The sequence below is a fragment of the Martes martes genome (assembly GCF_963455335.1).
Source record: "Martes martes genome assembly, chromosome: X".
Lineage (NCBI taxonomy): Eukaryota > Metazoa > Chordata > Mammalia > Carnivora > Mustelidae > Martes > Martes martes.
This window is the reverse complement of record NC_137897.1, coordinates 31,692,076-31,711,592: the sequence shown is the minus strand read 5'-3', so window position 1 is coordinate 31,711,592 and position 19,517 is coordinate 31,692,076. Positions and strand designations below refer to the sequence as shown.

General features: G+C 42.0%; 1 protein-coding gene across 1 annotated transcript; it reads left to right on the top strand.

Moving 5' to 3' along the window:
• Window positions 1–7,332: 7,332 nt before the first annotated feature.
• DYNLT3 (dynein light chain Tctex-type 3) lies at window positions 7,333–14,913 on the top strand. Its single transcript, XM_080795817.1, has 5 exons — window positions 7,333–7,416; window positions 9,811–9,852; window positions 11,978–12,101; window positions 12,768–12,845; window positions 13,131–14,913. The coding sequence occupies exons 1-5, from the start codon at window positions 7,387–7,389 to the stop codon at window positions 13,205–13,207; spliced, it is 351 nt and encodes a 116-aa protein (XP_080651943.1). The 5' UTR covers window positions 7,333–7,386; the 3' UTR covers window positions 13,208–14,913.
• The last annotated feature ends 4,604 nt before the right edge of the window (window positions 14,914–19,517 follow it).

Genomic DNA, 19,517 nt, shown 5'->3' with positions numbered 1-19,517 from the left:
GTGATAGCTGGAAGTGAATGATTCACCTTCTTTTGACCTCAAATATAACCTCTAAATGATAGGGCTTAAACAGTTTTTTTCCCCCTAGTGGATGACATACTATTTTCTGAAGCTGACCTTCACTTTCCTTGTTTATATAAATGGCTGAATGCTTTTCTTTTGGTAAAGCACACCAACCATGTCATTGGTATCTCTTATGGACTGTGCAATGCTCCAGGAAATATAAAGGAATAAGTAAGTATAATTCTATCAAAACATTTTCTTCTGTAGCTTCCTCTTCTCAAGTTTTATTATAAACTCTCTGATAAATAATTCACTGAGAAATTTACATGTTCATAGTCCCTTGGTAGCATGATACAGTATGAATGCCATAAACTTGACAAGTGGTCAAGGACATAGACTGTGTTGGCCTAGAAATAAACAAGCAACTACAGGTAAATGTTCCAAGAGCACCACTGCTTTGTTGATGAAAGACAACTTATCAGTAAAGACTCACATAGGAGAGCTCAAAAGGAAAAAAATAATTGAAATGGTACCATAGAACATTCTGGGTTCCATAACACCACTCTGCTGCACCACACATCCTTCTTAGCTCTCATTCATTCCTTAAAAAAAAAAAATTTTTTTTTGAATCGGGCGTTCTCTGCTCTAGAAATACAATAAGAAGCAGAATAGCCCAGGTCCCTGGTTGGGAGGTTTACACACTTGTATGACAGATACAAGACAAACAGGTGAGCAGTTTCAATAAACCCTAGAAGGAGTGAGATGAAAAACAAAGGAGAAAGAAGAAGAAAAATATTTTTCCATACTCTGTAAGAAAGAAAGAGATGTCAAAGAACCGGTAGAGGGATTCCCACTTCTGTGATAAGAGAAGCAGAGAACTGGGGCGCCTGGGTGGCTCAGTGGGTTAAGCCTCTGCCTTCGGTTCAGGTCATGATCCCAGGGTCCTGGGATGGAGCCCCGCGTCGGGCTCTCTGCTCAGCGGGGAGCCTGCTTCCCCCTCTCCCCCTGTCTGCCTCTGCCTACTTGTGATCTCTGTCTGTCAAATAAGTAAATAAATAAAATCTTTTAAAAAAAGAGAGAAGCAGAGAACAGTGAGGCATGCAAGTGTGCTCTTATGGAAGGTGGCAAGGAGTGAAAGGAGGCCTTGGGCGATGGTTTCCATTTCTTGGTGAAGTGGGAAACAATATGCAGATAGTGACAGGAAAGTTCTAGAGTCACAGGATTGGAGAGTGAGAGAAAGCATATAAGAGCCGTGGTGGAGAACCAGTGCTAAGCAGACCAGAGAACTGTCAGAGGTTTCCCCCGCTGCTCTGAAAGGTCTGCTGTGGGTGGAGGCCCGACAGGTATTACGGAGGCGCAAGTCATTCGCTGAGGGGAATCATCCACCAGTGTGATGTAGGTAGAGAAAAGCCAAATGAGTCGGATACAGTCAAGTGTTAAATGTTTAGCTAACAAAGAATCAAAGAAAATAATAGCTTTTCTTCACTTTGTGTTGGTTCCAAAAGAAACAGCCCCAAACCAAATTCCATAATGACTCCAGGAGAGATGTCCCTGGGGCAAACCCGCCAGTGAGGGCCTTCTTCCCGTTTGAACAAATGGCTGCCACATGGACCCAATGTCCTCACCATATAGACTGCCACTCTCCAGGCTCTGAATCCCCCATTCCATCAAACATAACCTAGGGGTGAAACAGAGGTGAGACCTAGGGGGACAGAAAGCCCTTTGGGAACAGTTTTTACTGTTCTCCATGCTCTTGTCTGTGTCTGGAAAGAGACAGCTGGGCCTTGAATATTTCCATCCGTGCCGATCCCTAAGTTTTAGAGCTTGGAATAGCGGAATAGGAAATGTGTTTAATCACGTAGTCTCGGCCCATTGTTCAACATCTGTATCATCCATATCTTGACCTAAGGAGGAGGGCATACAATGATGCTTATTACGATGAGAAATATACACACAATCCATTTGTGTCAACTGAGGTCAATCTGTACATGTTTATATTTGATTATGCATTTGAAAACTAGAGATGGATCATGTGTTGAATAAGCAGACATGATCAGCGTTAGTTCTTAGCAAATGCTTTGTTATGGGGAAACCAGGGCACAAAATGCTCATTTTGTTCATATTCAGTGTTATTTTCTCCCCATACAAAAGTTGCTTTGTTTTAAAATTAACCACTTTAAAGGTTCTCATCTGGCCTATGAATAAATATTTATAATGTGCTTTGACTATGAAGAGGGTCATTAGCATATAAACTTGGACAATGAATTATTTCCTCTGATAAGGACGCAGATCTGTGAAGAGCAAAAATGACTAAACTTAATGAAGGCATTTTATGCTCATAAATACCTTATCCAGTCCTTCAAAATCATCAAGAAATGTCCTTTATGAGACATGGTTTAGAAGAATCACAGAAATTAAGAGCTGGGTGAGATTTAATAGGTTTCCTTGCACCTGCTCTTTCTCTGAATCAGTACAGAACTGACTCATGAAATACATTTATTTTTTATCAGTTTATAGTTCCCTTCAGGGCAACAAAGCACCATAAGGGACAATAGGGTCATAGTCTATACCCCGGATCAAAAGGTCATCATTTCTTTCCACTTAAAGAGAGGCACTAAATAAGATTTTCTTTTCCCCCTCTGTGATGTTAGGAAATATGCTGAGCCCTGAGATTTGTTTCAAGTTTGTAATTTGTGCATGAGCTGGGGCGTGGATTGCCCATAAAGAGAGTGAAATTTTTAGTTCGACAAATGGTTCGAAAATTGCCCCCTTCATTAGAAATGGCAAGAGGAGGGACCAAAACACACAAATATATGAATCCCCTAAACCTAAGCCAAAAACATTCTCATGGCTGTCCTGCAACCGTGTGAACAAGCAAATTACATTTCACCTTTTGCTGCATGAACAAGTACTGAATCATGATAAAAATTCATGGCACAGACCAGGACAGGAAAGAGAGGAAAAAACATAGGCTGGATATCTCATATAGAATCTGAGTGTGCAGGAAAGGCATCAGCTTGTATAGGCAAGTCTTTCTTTTTCTTCCCAGGTGCCTGCTTACCTCCCCCTTGCCAATGTGCTAATCATGGTACAGCAACCTCGGCTTCATACTCAGCGATCCCCCCCCTTTTTTTTTTAAGATTTTATTTATTTGACAGGCAGAGATCACAAGTAGACAGAGAGGCAGGCAGAGAGAGAGGGGGAAGCAGGCTCCCTGCTGAGCAGAGAGCCCGATGCGGGGCTGGATCCCAGGACACTGGGATCATGACCTGAGCCTAAGGCAGAGGCTTTAACCCACTGAGCCACCCAGGCGCCCTCACCGATCCCTTTTCACTCATATCCTGACCACCCCAATACCAAAAAGCCAGAGAAGGACATCAAATAAAAGCCACAGAAGCTGATGAAAGCATTGTTCCCCTGCTGTGACACCAATACCAAGCTTCTTTCACTCCTGGTAATGCCCCTCTCCCCTGATTTGCAGGCCCATGGTACCGTGAGATAATGATATAATGAAGGCACCAAGTTGGAGAGGATCCTCTTTGCTCCTTAAACCTCTTTTTCTTTTCAGTCATCTGACTCTCTGACCCTCACTCTCTTTCTTCCCATCCCATTTCTCCTAAAACGCTCACCGCAGTAATTCTCTGACCCTGCTTGGACCTCGGATGCCATGACCCTGTTGCGTTTTCACTGTTTGTTGCTACTTACTCAGCTTGGAGTCCGTGATCTATCAGCACATTCCCACCTCTGAAAATGCCTTCAAAACCCATGTTCCTCTCTTCCTCAGCTAAAATCACCTGGAGACATCCCAACCCTGATGAATCCTACTCTTCTCACGCTTCCAAGAGCTGAATGTGACCGGAGCCCGAGGCCTCTATAACCAGTTTCATGTTGAAATTAGGGCAAGTTCCTTCTGCTCTGAGAAAACACAAAGTTCTCTCATCTAACTTCCCATATTGAATCCAACTTCTAATCTAACTTTCATGTTCCCATCTAACTCCTTCACATCACTCAGATGATCACTTAAACATTTTTTCAGAGCAGCCTTGCCTTATCAACTCAATCCAAATAGCCTCTCCCTCGTCACACCTCATTACCCTCACTTCGCTTAAATCATCTTTGTAACGCTTCTCGCTACCTGACGTCCCATATACATGTATACATATATATCTGCAAATACACATGAATGCCATGGACACAGGGAGTTTTTCCTGTCTTTCAACTTCAACACTATTATTTTGTGTAAAATAGGATTTGTTGTGGGGACACTACCCTGTGTGCATTGTGGGACGTTCGGCAGCGTCCGTGGCCTCTACTCATTACGTCAGTGGTATCTGCACTAGCTATGGTGGTCAAAAACATCTCCAGACGTTATCAATTGTTTGCAGGAGCCCAAAAGGGAAAAATTCCCCCCGATTGAGAACCACTGCTCTAACACAATGCCTGGCACAGAGTGGGTGCTAAGTGAACATTTGATGAATGAATGAATGAATGAATGACCAAATTGTAGGTCACAAAGAAGCCCCATGAATTAATATGGCTTCTTTCTCTAACAGAGAAAGAACTCTGGCAGAACTCTGTTTAAGTCTTACCAGAAAAAGCCAACTTACCTTGTTTTGGGGGAAAGAGAGGATTTTGCACCAAATGTTCTCAACCTGGACTACACGTTATAGTCACCGGGGGAAGCTTTTGAAAAACTCCTGATGCCATGCTCCTCTCCAGGCCAATTAAATCAGAATCTCAGGAGGTGGGGTCTAGCCTAGATCATTTTTAAAATCTCCTCTTGTGATTCTGATTTGCAGCCAAGGTTCACTTCCTGTTCTTTTCAGTCCTGCAAAGACTAATTTTATAGCATAGTGATCGTCACAGAGAGGACATTTCTCCTCACACGTCTACACTGGCGATCAGTGCTTTTGAAAGGAAAGGAAGTAGATATGAGCACAGTAACTTCTTACTCCAATATCTTCTGTTCCCTGTCCTATTGTTGATCTGTGTTCATCCTAAATAAAGCAATTTAAAAAGTAGTGTTCTACTCTTGGTCATTAGTTCTGATCATTAGGAAAATGGTGTTACCTTGCAATTTTCTTTGGTAATAATGGTTTGTGTTGTTCTGTCATATTGGGACCAGATATTATAAAGGCCTTAAAATAGTACTGTGTGAAAGTCTTGATTTATAGTAGTTCGCATACTGGAAACAAAAAGATTATAGACACATGCCCAAAATAGAACATGTAGCCAAGCAGGGTTAGCACTATAAATTAGAGAGGCCCACCAATAGTCATGAAACATATGATGGTCTACTGGTAAGAACATTAATAACCATGATATTAAGTGTCGTGTTCAAGTATGCCGAATTTTTCATTCCCAAAGTGGTACCTCATACCTTGAAAAACAAACTCTGGTTCTCAAAGATGAATCGTCCTAAAGTGAACTAAATACTTTCTAATTCTAGAAGAGGTTTCTTACGGGAGTTACCTGTTTCACTGTGATTGCAAAACAAGTAGGCACGATACCTGTCCCCATATTGCAATAACTTCAGTATGCAAAATATCCTGAAAAAGGAGAAACAGTCTTCCTCTATGAATTACAAATGCAGCTTTCCTGCAGTAACTCGGACATGAAGCACAACTTAGGAGAACCTGGTAACAAAGTGCACACAATGAAGTACACAGGCCAGTTTTGTTCAGCCGAGCTCATAAAATGAGAGCAGAGAAGGCAGAGACCTGAGATACAGAAGCCCCGGGGTCCACCTAATAACCACGTGTCCTTGCCCAAATTACCTGCCTCTCTGAGTTCTACTTTTACTTGTAAAATAAAAGTTGGACTAGAATAGTAATGAACTTCCCAACCTCATTTAGGAGAATAATGGTTGTGATAAGCTAAGTAATGCATCCCCTACCTCTTCCCCCAACTCCTACCCCACAGAGGATGTCCACCTCTGAAAATCCCTGGAACCTGTGACTATGTCATCTCACTAGCAAAAGGCACTTTACAGAGATGATGAAGTTCAGGACCTTGAGAGGGAGACAGGAGGAGAATACATGAGGATGGAAGTAGGGGTCAGAGAGGAGAAAAGATACTGAATTGCCAGCTTTGAAGATGGAGGAAGGGGTCATGAGCCAAGGAAGGCAGGCAGTTTCTAGAAGGTGTAAAGGCAAGTAAATGGATTCTCCCCTAGAGTCTCCAGAAGGAAGGCAGTCCTGCAGACCCATTTTAGACTTCTGCCCTCTAGCACTGTAAAATAATAAGTTTTAAAAATAATAAGTTTGGGGGCACCTGGGTGGCTCAGTGGGTTAAGCCTCTGCCTTCGGCTCAGGTCATAATCCCAGGGTCCTGGGATCGAGCCCCACATCAGGCTTTTTGCTCAGCGGGGAGCCTGCTTCCCCCACCCATCTGCCTGCCTCCCTGCCTATTTGTGATCTCTGTCAAATAAATAAATAAAATCTTTAGATAATAATAAGTTTGTGCCACTTAGAGCCACTAAATTTATGGTAATTGGTTATAGCAGCAATAGGAAACTAACTTATGTTAAGATCTTGGGTGCTGCTATCAGACTCTTTGAGTTTAAATCCTTCTTCTATTATTCACTGGATAGGTGAACTTCCACAAATGGCTTCAACTCCCTGTATCTCAGTGTCATGTTAAAAAATGGGATGATACAGTACCAGCAGGAAACCTGTTGGGTTATTTTGAGTTTACATGAGGAAATCCTGAGGATCATCTGGAACTTAGTATACTATCTTTAGATAAATGTAATCAATGTTCTGCTAAATTTTATAATTTAGGATATTTGCACCTCCTTTCCTATAAATCAATTATTTCTTTTTATATAGTCATCGAGGAGCACCGGTGTAGGAACGTTTACTTTTAAGAGTTATGTATATAAACATTGCATTTGAGTCTTACAATCAACCGTGAAATAGGTATAACATTAAGTTTTCATACGAGGCTGTGGGAGGTCAGTTCACGCAAGTAATGTAGCTAGTGAGTGAAGAAATCACAGTAGCTTGTTCATTGTTACATTAACTGCGTTTATTGGCTCGATGATGACGAAATAATACGTATACATAAACACAGCAGTGGGCACTCAACCGACACTGCGGTGTCCTACTACTAGGTCACCCCATCACACCCACAGGGTCACAGTCCCCAGCCTTCCCCAAGCAGCCCAGTGGCCAGGAAGGTCGGAGGCAAACGGTAGACGCCTCCTGTCGCGCAGAACCCTCCCGCACTACGGACAAGGTGGCGCCGTTACGACACGAAGGCGGAGCCTTCGTGGGGACCGCCTCCATATATAAGTGGAGGCGGAGCCACCTTGGAGGCCCCAGTGCGGCGGTGGAGTTCGACCCGCCCGCCGCTCCGCCCCCCGGGAGAGTCGGCGCCACCATGGAGGACTACCACCGCCACTGCGACGAGGTACCGCCCCTCGGCCGTCCACCAGCGACCCCCGCCCCCGCCCGCCTCGGCGAGGCGTCTCGGCCGGGTGGTCTCCCGGCGCCCGGGGTGGGGGGGCTCCGGGAGTAGGGGTGCGGCTCCCTCCGGGCCCGGGTCTTCCCCTCCCCTCCTGGCCGGGACCCGCCCCGCCCGGCCTGGCCCCGGTCCCCGGCCCGGCCTGGCCCTAGCCCCCGACCCCGGGACCCTGAGGGTGGGCTGAGAGTCCGGGTGGCAGGGGCGACTGGGAGAACGCGGGCCAGGCGGGGAATCGGGGCCGAGGGGTGGAAGGCCGGACTCGGGGTGCGTGGGGGTGGGGATGGGGTGTCGGGCGCCGCCCGTCTGAGACTGGCCTTAGAAGCCTGTTTGCCTGGCGGCTTCCTCTGCTCCTTGGCGTACCCGAAGCAGGTGCGGCAGCCTCGCGAGCGAGACCCCGATGGCAGAGCCGCTCCGTGGCACTGTGGCCTGGGTGGGCTGGAAGGAGGTGGTTCATGGATTAGGAGCCCTTGCTTACTGACTCAGGCTTCCCGGCACCTCACCAGAACCCCATGATGTCAGTTGTTATCTTCCTGTTACTGATGGGGACTCTGACTTTCATGGCGACTAAGTGAATTGCCCAAAGTGAAAACTGGCCCGGATGACATGCTCTATTTGAACCCAGACCTCTGACTACACACCTACAACTCAGGCTTCACTTAACCTTTAGGAGGATAAGGCCTTTTGGATCCCAGCATAACCTCTGACAGGCCTGAAGGGCAGAATAGACAAAGACATTTTCTGTTCAGCCACAGGTGAATGATGCAGTGAAATGAAAGTAGACACCTGGAGGAGGTGCCACAGAAAATGGTGTGTTATTAGAGCCCTGGAAAGGGCTTTCGGTCCATCTGTCTGTAGGTGGGATTCTGCTGAAGCTACAACCACACTTAAATTCATTACTTTTGTGATGCAGGTAGCAGACGTAGTAGTACGTTGCTGGGAAAGTATTCTTATTTTACAAATTGAGGCACAAGCAGTTTCACTCTCAGACAGACATATCCCCCAACAAGTGCTAGTCTCCTAAGAGTGTTCTGTACAGCAGTACTTCCTAAATATATTTTAAAAGAAAATTACATGTGTTACCATGGCCACCTGGTACTACCTGATTTTTCGGTGCCCTTCCAATCGAAGTGAAATGGACATCATTTAATTCGTAGGCCGCTTTTGCAAATAGATAATGACCTTATTTTAAGGTAAAATGATAATTTTTAGAGGGTCAAAATGTGAGAGCTGTTTCCACAACTCTAATTGTTTAGGATTTTATTCCTTTGTTGTTGGGGAATTCTCTGGTGTAATTAAATGAGTTGAAAATAATTTAAATCTGTACTCAAAATGATACTTTTCCAGGATTTTTTTAAAACTAGTTTTAAGTTGCACAGTGAGATTTACAAAAATGGTGATGTCCTAAAGCACCTAAAACGTCTCCATGGAAACAAATCACATATTACCTAAGGAGTTAGAGTTTAGACAGCAGTCTTAGTCACATAGCCTGGTTCCCTACTCTAGGACACTTGGATGTCATTAATAGTTGCTTTTAACTCAGAATTCTGTCAAGCTACTCTACAGCAAAGGCTAAGTTGCCAGGCCTGTTACAGTAGTAAAGTGACATTAATTTAGATCAAGCATTTTTGTAACCTTTAACTCAGAGAAGCCACATTTTTGTCCCGTGTAAGTTAAAAAACAAAACTGAAAACAGTCTATTAATCAGTCTCTTCTCATGAACCACCTCATTCTTACTTGCTGTTGTCTTTTCCTATATACTGACGTATGTGTATACCTCTTTCTTTATATCCTCTTCCTGCTATTTCCTGAGCTTTACAATATGAAGATTCTCAATCTAGGACATCCATCAAAATCAGCAGTAAAGCACTTTTTAAAAAAATGTGATTGCCAAGGCAATGCCACAGCCCTCATGAATCAAATCTTGAGGGAGATTGAGGGAAAGCATCTCACAACTTTAGAAGTGTTCTCGGTGGGGGGCACCTGGGTGGCTCAGTGGGTTAAGCCTCTGCCTTCGGCTCAGGTCATGATCTCAGGGTCCTGGGATCGAGCCCCACATTGGGCTCTCTGCTTAGCGGGGAGCCTGCTTCCCCCTCTCTCTCTGCCTGTCTCTCTGCCTACTTGTGATCTCTGTCAAATAAATAAATAAAATCTTAAAAAAAAAGAAGAAGAAGTATTCTCGGTGGGATTAGCAGCCTGGGTAGAAGTGACTCCCCTTACCACTACGGTCTGCCGTCACTAAGACCTGCCCAGGCCAGCCTAGGGTATTCTGCGTGTCGTCACAGCTAGAAATAAAAGGAAGTCTGTGTTGAAAGCAGCTGTATCTTTTGTTTCCCCCCTTAGGTTGGCTTCAACGCTGATGAAGCGCACAATATTGTTAAAGAGGTGAGTTACACATCTCGTTCGTCTTGAAGCTTGCTGCGTTGATGGAAACTTTAAAAAGCTCTGTTTTGACTTCCAGTACAAAGTTAGAAACCTTACTATTCAAACAAGATTTTTAATGTTTACTCAGTTTTTATGGGGGTGCTTCATAGAGATGGGCCTTAGAAAGCTGTTTTGTTGTATGCTCTCAGGCATTCTGGAGCTTACTCTGAAAGTGATATTGGAGTATTAGTCTAGAAAACTGGTTTGCTGTTTTGTAAAACTGATGTTCTGTCTTTTGAATAAAAGAAGTTTTATTCTGGTAGGCCAAATATTAGTTAAATGTTAATGCTATAAAAGTGTGTGTGTGTGTGTGTGTGTGTGTGTCACACACATGCTTTTATATAGGTAAACTATATGTAAAATATATGTCAAAAGATGCTAGAAGTATGCTTTTGTAGCCAAATTTAATTGGAAAAATAATCACTTACCATCTTATAGACATGGATATGATGCTAAGTCAAAACCTTAAGTATTTGAAACATGAAATCTGGTCCTCCTAGTAGGCAAATAGACAAGAAGTTCTATTTGGGAATCAATTCTGGCTGAGAAACTTGAATTACTGTAGTGGTATACCATACAGACTACACGGTGGGTAAAGTATTTATGAACACTTTTAATAGTCCTGAGTCATTTTTCACTGTGCCAAATCCCAGGGGAAAATTGAGCTGGCTCAGAAGGCAACCTTGTGTTATAGGTATGGTGGCTGAGGCTGTGTCCTAGCAGGCCCTACCTGCCTCTAAGTCTGGGCTGGGTTGGCTTGCCTTCTGGGCACTGAGCACCTCCTCAGTCCATCCTAAGACAGTGCCTCACCTGTCTGAATGTTCTAGGGCACAGGCTCACCCAGAACTCACCCAGGGCTGGCTTTATATAGCTAGGATCAAGCCGAGGTCTGAGAAAGCTAGACAGGCCGCTGAAGATCCTGCCGTATTTTTCAAGTTCGGACTCATGTGTTCGAACTCTGTAGTATAGCAGGATGGCTGTGATTAACAGCACAGCATTGTATGCTCCAAACCTGCTGAGAGTAGATTTTAAATGTTTCCACCACAAAGACACAAAGTGGTAACTGCGTGGAGGGATGGATATGTTACATAACTAACCTTATTGTGATCATTTCCCAATGTATCTGTGTATCAGGTCATCACATTGTACACCTTGAACTTACACAGTTATAGGTCAGTTACATCTCAATAACGCCGGAAGGAATAGAACAGCAGCAGCGATAAGGGTGATGATGGTCATCTGTAAGATTGCATATGGGCTTACTCTGTCTCAGTCACTGGACTTGAGCGCTTGACATTCATCTTATCCTCACAACATCCATCTCCATCCTCACAACAACCTGATGAGGATCTTATCTCTAAGGATTAGGAAAATAGGGGCTCCAAGAGGTGAAGTTACTTGCAAAAGGTCACAGTGAGTAGGTGGCAGAAGTGACCTTACACCTAAGTTTGTGACGCTAAACCAGTGGTCTTAACCATGCATCAGAGGTGGATGTGAGTGAGCACTGGAAAATTATTCAACGGTCTTATGCTGAGGCACCTGAAAAGTGGTGTTTGTTCATTTTCTTTTAGTGGCAGGAGGTGGTAGCTTTATGGCTGAGTAATTACATAATATAAACAAAAATGTAATTTTTACACATGAGAATTCGCTTTTTAAAGCAAATTGGACTCCTGCTTTATTTCTAGTATCTGAAACCTCTTCAAATCCCAGCTGTTTCAAAGCCAGCCTTCAACCAATTAATATCACCCTTTCTTAATCTCCACTCCCCTCCATAATCCTTTCATGACATAGCTTATCATCCTCGATTAGTCTTTCTTGTGTAACAGATTTCTTTTATTAGCTTCTCTGCTAGTTCTTTACAACAGAGGCCATGTCCTGTTGATCTTTATATGGCCCATAGTATCTCATAGAGTGAGATGATACATGCAGGAACACTCTGAAAATTCTAAAACAGCTGGAGACAGGTCATAATAAGTATTTACCAGATGCCTATTTTCTAAGATGCTTTTTGGGGTTATTAATTTTTGTTTTGAATAAATTTTTGCAGTGGTTTATACAGGTCTTTAACTGTCCTCTGCCCTTCTAGTGTATAGATGGAGTCTTGGGTGGTGAAGATTATAACCAGAACAACATCAACCAGTGGACCGCAAGCATAGTGGAGCAATCCTTGACACATTTGGTTAAGTTGGGAAAAGCTTATAAATATATTGGTAAGTATCAGTGACCTTCCTCCTTAGTTTGCTCCCCTTTGTCCTCACGGTCTTCTCTGAACTTAGAGACTGTAAATGAGTGATAGACAAGTTGGATTTTAATAGGAGGTGAAGGACTTCCGGCTTACTCCTCCAACGAGAGTATCTGGTAATACCTAAAAGATGGAGAGCTTTCGCTACTCGGAAGCACTTGGAGCTCCTGCCAGCCGCCTACCTGTCCTTGGCAGCAGGTCAGGTTTTACGTTTTACGTTTGTATCAGCTGCCTTCTTCCACGGAGATCCACTCAGCCCTACGGTCTCCCCATCAGGAGCTCCGTGCCTCCCCACACGTACATAGAATGGCGAAGCGCCACACGGTAGTTGTTTAGACAGTGTAATCTTTTCTTCATTTTTTGTGTTTGGATTATGCCCAGGGAATGAGGCACGTGATTTGGCCCAGATTTTTCCTGCAGCATAATCACCAGTGGTCATGGCAGTGGGCAACAGACTGGATCCAGTATGGTCAGAATCGTGGTGGTAGATAATCAAGAGGACTTATTTTTTCTGTTTGCCGAAAGCTTTGTTTTCTGTTCTTTTTACAGCTTGTAGAGCTCTGAACTCAAACACTCAGATATCTGAGATATTTTTTCCTTTGTTAGTGTTCTCACGCTGCAACTTTATTTTTAGTGACCTGTGCAGTGGTCCAGAGGAGTGCCTATGGCTTTCACACAGCCAGCTCATGTTTTTGGGATACTACATCTGACGGTAAGAGACCTTAAGCTGATTCATACAGAATCCAACTTCCGGCAGGGTCAAACAGTGCACTTATGATCAAATGCTCGTTTATCTCTAATTAAATTTTGAAACGGCTATCAATAGGATCGCTTTGTACCTAGCCACAAGTATGCCTTCAGAGAGAGATGAAATGTGAAGATTTAGCAGATTGCAGGAAATAAGATATTAAAACTGATGAAAAACGTGTATATATATTCCCTCGCAATTTCGATATTTTGCTGATATTTCAGAGCTCTCGTTTTGTGTGTGTTTCAGGAACCTGTACCATAAGATGGGAGAACCGAACCATGAACTGTATTGTCAATGTTTTCGCCATTGCTATTGTCCTGTAACAGACTAAAAATGTTTGGCCAAAGCCATTAACTTAAGAATTTGTCAGTGTATCCTTTCTAAAAAGAGTAGTAGTTACTTAGTAATGTGTTAGATGACAAATGTGCAATATGCTTCAAAAGCTACCAATGAAAACTGAATATTATAAGCAAGCAATCTCATAGTGAGTTGGCAGATTATCTCATATTCTATCTGGCATTATTTAAATAGGAAAAATTTATTGTTGGCAAAAAACAAAAGCAAATATGGCATGACATGAAAATACAATCTTATATTTACACCGGCTTTTCACCAGCATGTACCTAGGAAGATGGGGAAATCCGTTCAGATAATAAAATTCTCTTTCATCCAGAGAAGTTAACAGGGATAAATATATGACCCCCCCCAAAAAAAGCTGCAAAGATAAATGTGCAGAAAATAATAACTAGCTAACCCTTCTTAGTTTTTCATTTCTTCTCCTCACTTAGTTGTACATATCATTGAGTAGGAAATAATTGTTTGGTTTTTTTCCCTACCAACTATTACTATAGTAGCAACCATCATCAACTTGTTTACTTTTTTTCTGAGAATTGTCGAAACAGTATTTTAAGTTTAAAATTCTTGGATTTACATTTGAGGGCCAAATAAATCTGGTAACCTGAATTCCCTAGTTCGGCAAAGTTCATGACCGTGTGTGCTAAAAAGTACATGACACTGACAGCCGCCTTACACTGACTCATTTCACGTAGAGCTAACATTTATGGGATCCCTATTATATGAATATTTCTCTCTCAGCATCGTAATTACCAATGTACTGTGCAAACTCTAAGTTACTTTTGGCACCTGTTCAGTTGGACAGCTAACATATTCGGGGAAGAAATAAAGAATTATTTTACAAGAAGAAAATGAATCTGGTTATCCATGTAGAAATAAGCAAAATAAAAAGCACCTATTGCTGACGGAGAATTATCAGTGTCATTTTAAGCATTGCTCCTACCAAGTAAAAAAATGCATAAAATATGCAACTGTTAGTTAAAGGCCTTACTAGCAGTGTAACTATATAGATAGTCAATTTTGTGATTGGTTTAGTTATAACCATCTGTAAGTAATTTAAATACTTACTACATGGGGTTCAAATTGAGTGGAGTCAAGTATAAATTAAAAGTATACAATCATTAGCAGGTTAATGAATATCTCAGGGCTTATGAAATGTAGTTATATTTATTAAGAAAATAAAAGACGAAAAAATAGATGGTGGTAGATAGTTGGTCTGATAACTGGTCACCAAACGCTAAGTCAATCTGGTTATTTACGCTGGAAAACAAAATTTTACGTATTACCACTAACACTAATATACATAGGGAGTAGAACCACGATTCATTGCATTTTGAGGGGAAAGAAAGGCTTAGTATTAGTACTGACAATATTAAGACAGTGATGGTATTCTTGTAGGAATACTGTGTGCATGTTTGCTATATTGCTGAATAATTTTTCAATGTTTAAGAAGAATATTAAGAAAATACAAGGAAAGAGTTTCATGCGGTAATCTACATTTTTTGGCACGTCAAAAATTCTCATAGCCATTACCTTCCTTTTCTTTGCACTGCTGGCTTTTGTGCCCTTGAAGATTATAATAGTGACCAAAATATTTGTTTGGTTAAGGCTTGCTTTTGATTATTGTTATTGAGGCCTGATTTTAAAGGAATAATAATCAAATATACCTCGTGAACTTGCTATCTGCTCTGTTTTTATTTAAAATACAATAAAGATTATATTCCTGTGCTGTGCTTTTGCTTCTTGCGTGATCATTGAATAGTTAAAAAATGGCATTGTGGTGGCACCTGGGTGGCTCAGTGGGTTAAACCTCTGCCTTGGGCTCAGGTCAGGATCTCAGGGTCCTGGGATCAAGTCCTGCATCAGGCTCTCTGCTCAGCAGGGAGCCTGCCTCCCCCTTCTCTCTGCCTGCCTACTTGTGCACTCGCTCGCTCTCTCTCTCTCTGCCAAATAAATAAATAAAATCTTTTAAAAAATGGAATTTTGCTTACTTGAAAAAATTCTAAAGAAGAATAAGGGAAAGGAATGTCAGACCACATAGATACAGCATACAGAATAAATACCATTAAAATAGCAACCCAAACCCAGTATTCAACATTACAACGTAATTAATAGCTTCTATCTTATGCCTTTTACTCTGTGACCTTAACAGAAAATTTCACTTTAAAAAAGTCAATGTAAAATACATTCTGTAACTATTCATTAGCTTTTAATGACTGTTTGTGGCAAGGAATTCTGTCCTGTTTGTCAACTTTCAATTGAGTTGTTGCTGTTGTTTTTTTTAATTAAAGACTTTAAGTATGTAAAATTAGTGCATTCAAATGTAAGTACTAACTCAGATTTTTGTAAAGCTGCAATTTTATGTTTGTAAAGTGGTGGTATGCTGCCTTAAGTTGATGGTAACCTCTCATTACATTTTCTCTAGTAAAAAGTACTTTTTTGCTCTTCCCAAGCTGGATGTTATCTAATTATGAGTTACTGAAAGCGTTTTCACCACGTATAGTCATCACATATTTAAAGTAATCTTAATTTACTGCAGGTTTGGGGCGCCTGGGTGGCTCAGTGGGTTAAGCCTCTGCCTTCGGCTCAGGTCATCATCTTAGGGTCCTGGGATCGCGTCCCACATGGGGCTCTCTGCTCAGTGGGAAGGCTGCTTACCCCCCTCTCTCTCTGCCTGCTTGTGATCTCTCTGTCAAATAAAATCTTTAAAAAAAAAGATACTGCAGATTTTATTTTCAAAGGTTGAGTAAAAACAAAAAACAAAAACAAAAACCTTGACTGTTCCTGACAAGTCTCTCAAAAGTGAGAGAAAACTGGCTTTTTATGACAAAGGAAGTAGTCTTTTCACATAGTGGACACCAAAGCAGTTTGAGAGATGAATTGAAAATTGCACCCCATGTGTTAGAATCTACCCAAGGGGAATTTGTTTTAAAATCCAGAAGGTGGAGCTACATTTGTGGCTAGAAAAATGAGGAAAATTGACTTTTGTATATTTGTGAAATTCCCTGTAAAAGGATCTTAAACACTCAGCTCTTGCAAGATTCAGATGGCCATCATCCTTATACGTCAAGTGGCCCAGGAGATTCCTGTCCGCCATGCCAGTTGCAAACTCAATCATTCCCACTGAGGTCCACTTAGTGTCCCTCTATGTCATCCTTGGATATGTAGGATAAATGGACAATCCAGGACCACTTAGAAATGACCCGCACTGCTTCATGAAAAGTGTCTCTTTCCAAAATGGTTTCTAAGGATCTCAGGGACGAAGCTGGGACTTTGAATAGACGCTTACAGCACCACTGGTTTGATGCGTATCTTCCCTGCAGGGCACGAAACATGGGCAACTCCCCCCCTACACACACTCCGGGATCCTTTAAAGGTGTAGACTGTATGGGGAAGTTTCTTTGCAGCTCTGCCTCACCAGGTCAGGGAATTTGATGCCTGGGCTTATCCAGTAATGTATATTCGACTTTCTTCATGCGAAAACACGTGCCTTTTTATTTTACTGAATGCTGCATCTTTTTATATACTTTTTTTTTTTTTAATGAACACCAGCTTTTAATGAGATATTTCAGTCTGGGTTTCTCAGGGCAGAGTTCTACATGAGCCAGTAATGAAAGTTCTCTCAACTCATCTTCATCCCCTCTAATACCTTACAGAGAAAATTTGCAGGAAAATTATTAGATTCGGGCATGTACTGACCTTTCATTTCATAGGCCAGGAATTTGAGTTAAGCTGCATGAGCGAACATAGCCTTTCATAGTTAATGCTCATATACAATACCACCCAAAAGGATCAGGGTTAGAATAATGATTTCTTAATAATCAAAGTAAAGCAATTTTTTTCTGTAAAGGGTCATCTAGTAAATATTTGAGCCTCTGCAGGCCTTTGCAACTATTCAGGTATGCCGGCATGGTATGAAAGCAGCCATACAGTGAGTGAATGGGTATGGCCGTGTCCCAGGGAAACTACGAAAACAGGTGGCCTGCTGGCAGAGTTTACCAACCCCTGCATTAGAGGAAGAAGTGTTTCCTGGCCACTTAAAAAATTAGATGTTGGGGCGCCTGGGTGGCTCAGTGGGTTAAGGCCTCTGCCTTCAGCTCAGGTCATGATCTCAGGGTCCTGGGATCGAGCCCTGCATCGGGCTCTCTGCTCCATGGGGAGCTTGCTTCCTCCTCTCTCTGCCTGACTCTCTGCCTACTTGTGATTTTGTCTGTCTAATAAACAAAATCTTTTAAAAAATTTCTTTAAAAAAATTAGATGTTAATGGATCCAAGAATTTTTTTTCCTTTTATTGTTCTCAGTTACAAACAAAGGGACACAAAGCATTTTTTATATATTATGTTTTTATTTTCTTGGTCTCAGAGAGACCTTATCAGTAAGCCTAATCTGTACTCTCCCTACGAAAAGAAAGGCTACAAATCAACTTTTCCAAAACTAAAGCATTCTTTTTTTGGTATATATATCCCCTAACTTTTCATTGGTCAGCAGATCATTTTATATCTTGTTGGAGTTCATGTTACCACCATATCTTAAAGAACATTATTGTAAAAAGTCAACATTTTTGGTTTTATTGGTTTTTGGGTTTTGTGTGAGGATTCTAGAGAATCTTCCATGCAGACCAGACACGGTAATCATGTCCCATTCAATGCCTCCTGTTAGCAGAAATCACATACGAGAAAGTACATAGCCCACAGATGAAATAACCTTGCCTCATAATTTGGGAAAGAGGATGTTCTTTACCCAGGAATAGCTGTGTATTGCATTGGCATGAACACCTGACCCAATGATGGCTTATCCATAGACTGATTCTTAATCCACAACATGGCTGGGGTACATTAAGTCAAGCAAAGTAGTTCCCTCTGCGGATCAGAAAATAGTGAGCACTAGTCAACAGGAAGAAAAGAGAGCAGAGAGAGAAGCAAAAGTTTTGTCAAAGATTGGTGGCAGAAGTGTCACCACAGCTTGCCTTGTCTACCATCCTTCAATCCCAGGAAGACAGACCAAACTCCAGTACCAGAGTGGTGTATTAGGCCGGGAGCAGGTCAGTGAGAATGGTCTGGCTTAGAATCACTAGCATAGGGTGATAAAAAGAATAAAGAAACCTGCACACAAAGGTTCATAACAGTTTTAATAATAATAGCAAAAAAACTAGAATCCACTTAGAGGTCTTTCACTGGGTGAATGTTTTAACCAACTGTGGTTCCTACATAGAATAATACTCAGAAAAAAGGAATACATTATTGGTACAAGAACTTGCATAAATCTCAAGAGAAGTAGGCTGAGTAAAAAAGTCAGCCCATGATATATGATATCATCTCTATAGCATTTTTGAAATATTTTATTTTTTTGAAGATTATTTGAGAGAGAAAGCACCTGAGTGGGGGGAGGGGCAGAGGGAGACAGAATCCTCAAGCAGACTCCCCACTGAGCTCAGAGCCTGATGCAAGGCTCAATCTCATGACCCTGAGATCATGACCTCAGCTGAAACCGAGAGTCAAACGCTTAACCAACTGAGACACCCAGGCCCTGCTTAAAACAGCACTTTAAAAACTGGGGAACGGATTAGGGGGTGCCAGAGTATAGAGATAATAGACATGAGGAATCCTTGTGGGGTTGGAACTGTTCGGCATCCTGGCTGTGGTCGTGGACATGCAGAGCTATAGGTCATAAAATTGTGTAGAAATGAATACCCACAGGTGAGTACAAGGAAAAATAGGGAAATCTGAATGAGGTTGATGGACTCATCGATGGCAATATCCTAGTTGTGATATTATAGTGTAGGTTTGCAAAATGTTACCACTGGAGGAAACTGGGAAAAGGACACTGGGGATCTATCTGTATTATTTCCTATAACTACATATGAATCTATAATTATATCAATTAAATTTCAATTAAAAATGAAGATGAAACAAAATTTCATACCAAAAAAAACATGTAAAAATGCAGATCAACTTTTGGTTGGTTTTTTTTTTTTTTTTACTCTCAAATTCGCTACTGGGATGCCTGGGTGGCTCAGTTGGTTAAGCAGCTGCCTTCGGCTCAGGTCATGATCCCAGGGTCCTGGGATCGAGTTCCGCATCGGGCTCCTTGCTCGGCAGGGAGCCTGCTTCTCTCGCTGCCTCTGCCTGCCTCTCTGCCTGCTTATGTGTACTCTCTCTCTCTCTCTCTCTCTGGCAAATAAAAAAAAAATCTTTAAAATTCGCTACCAACTGCATGCTCCCTTATTGTTTGCTCCTGGGGAAGACCACTCACACTACTTCCCAGGATATACCACTAGGT

Coding starts and splice junctions, on each gene's coding strand:
- DYNLT3 (XM_080795817.1), top strand. CDS start 7,387: ATGGAGGACTACCACCGCCACTGCGACGAG. Junction 7,417..9,810: donor ACCACCGCCACTGCGACGAG/GTACCGCCCCTC, acceptor TTCCCCCCTTAG/GTTGGCTTCAACGCTGATGA. Junction 9,853..11,977: donor CGCACAATATTGTTAAAGAG/GTGAGTTACACA, acceptor CTGCCCTTCTAG/TGTATAGATGGAGTCTTGGG.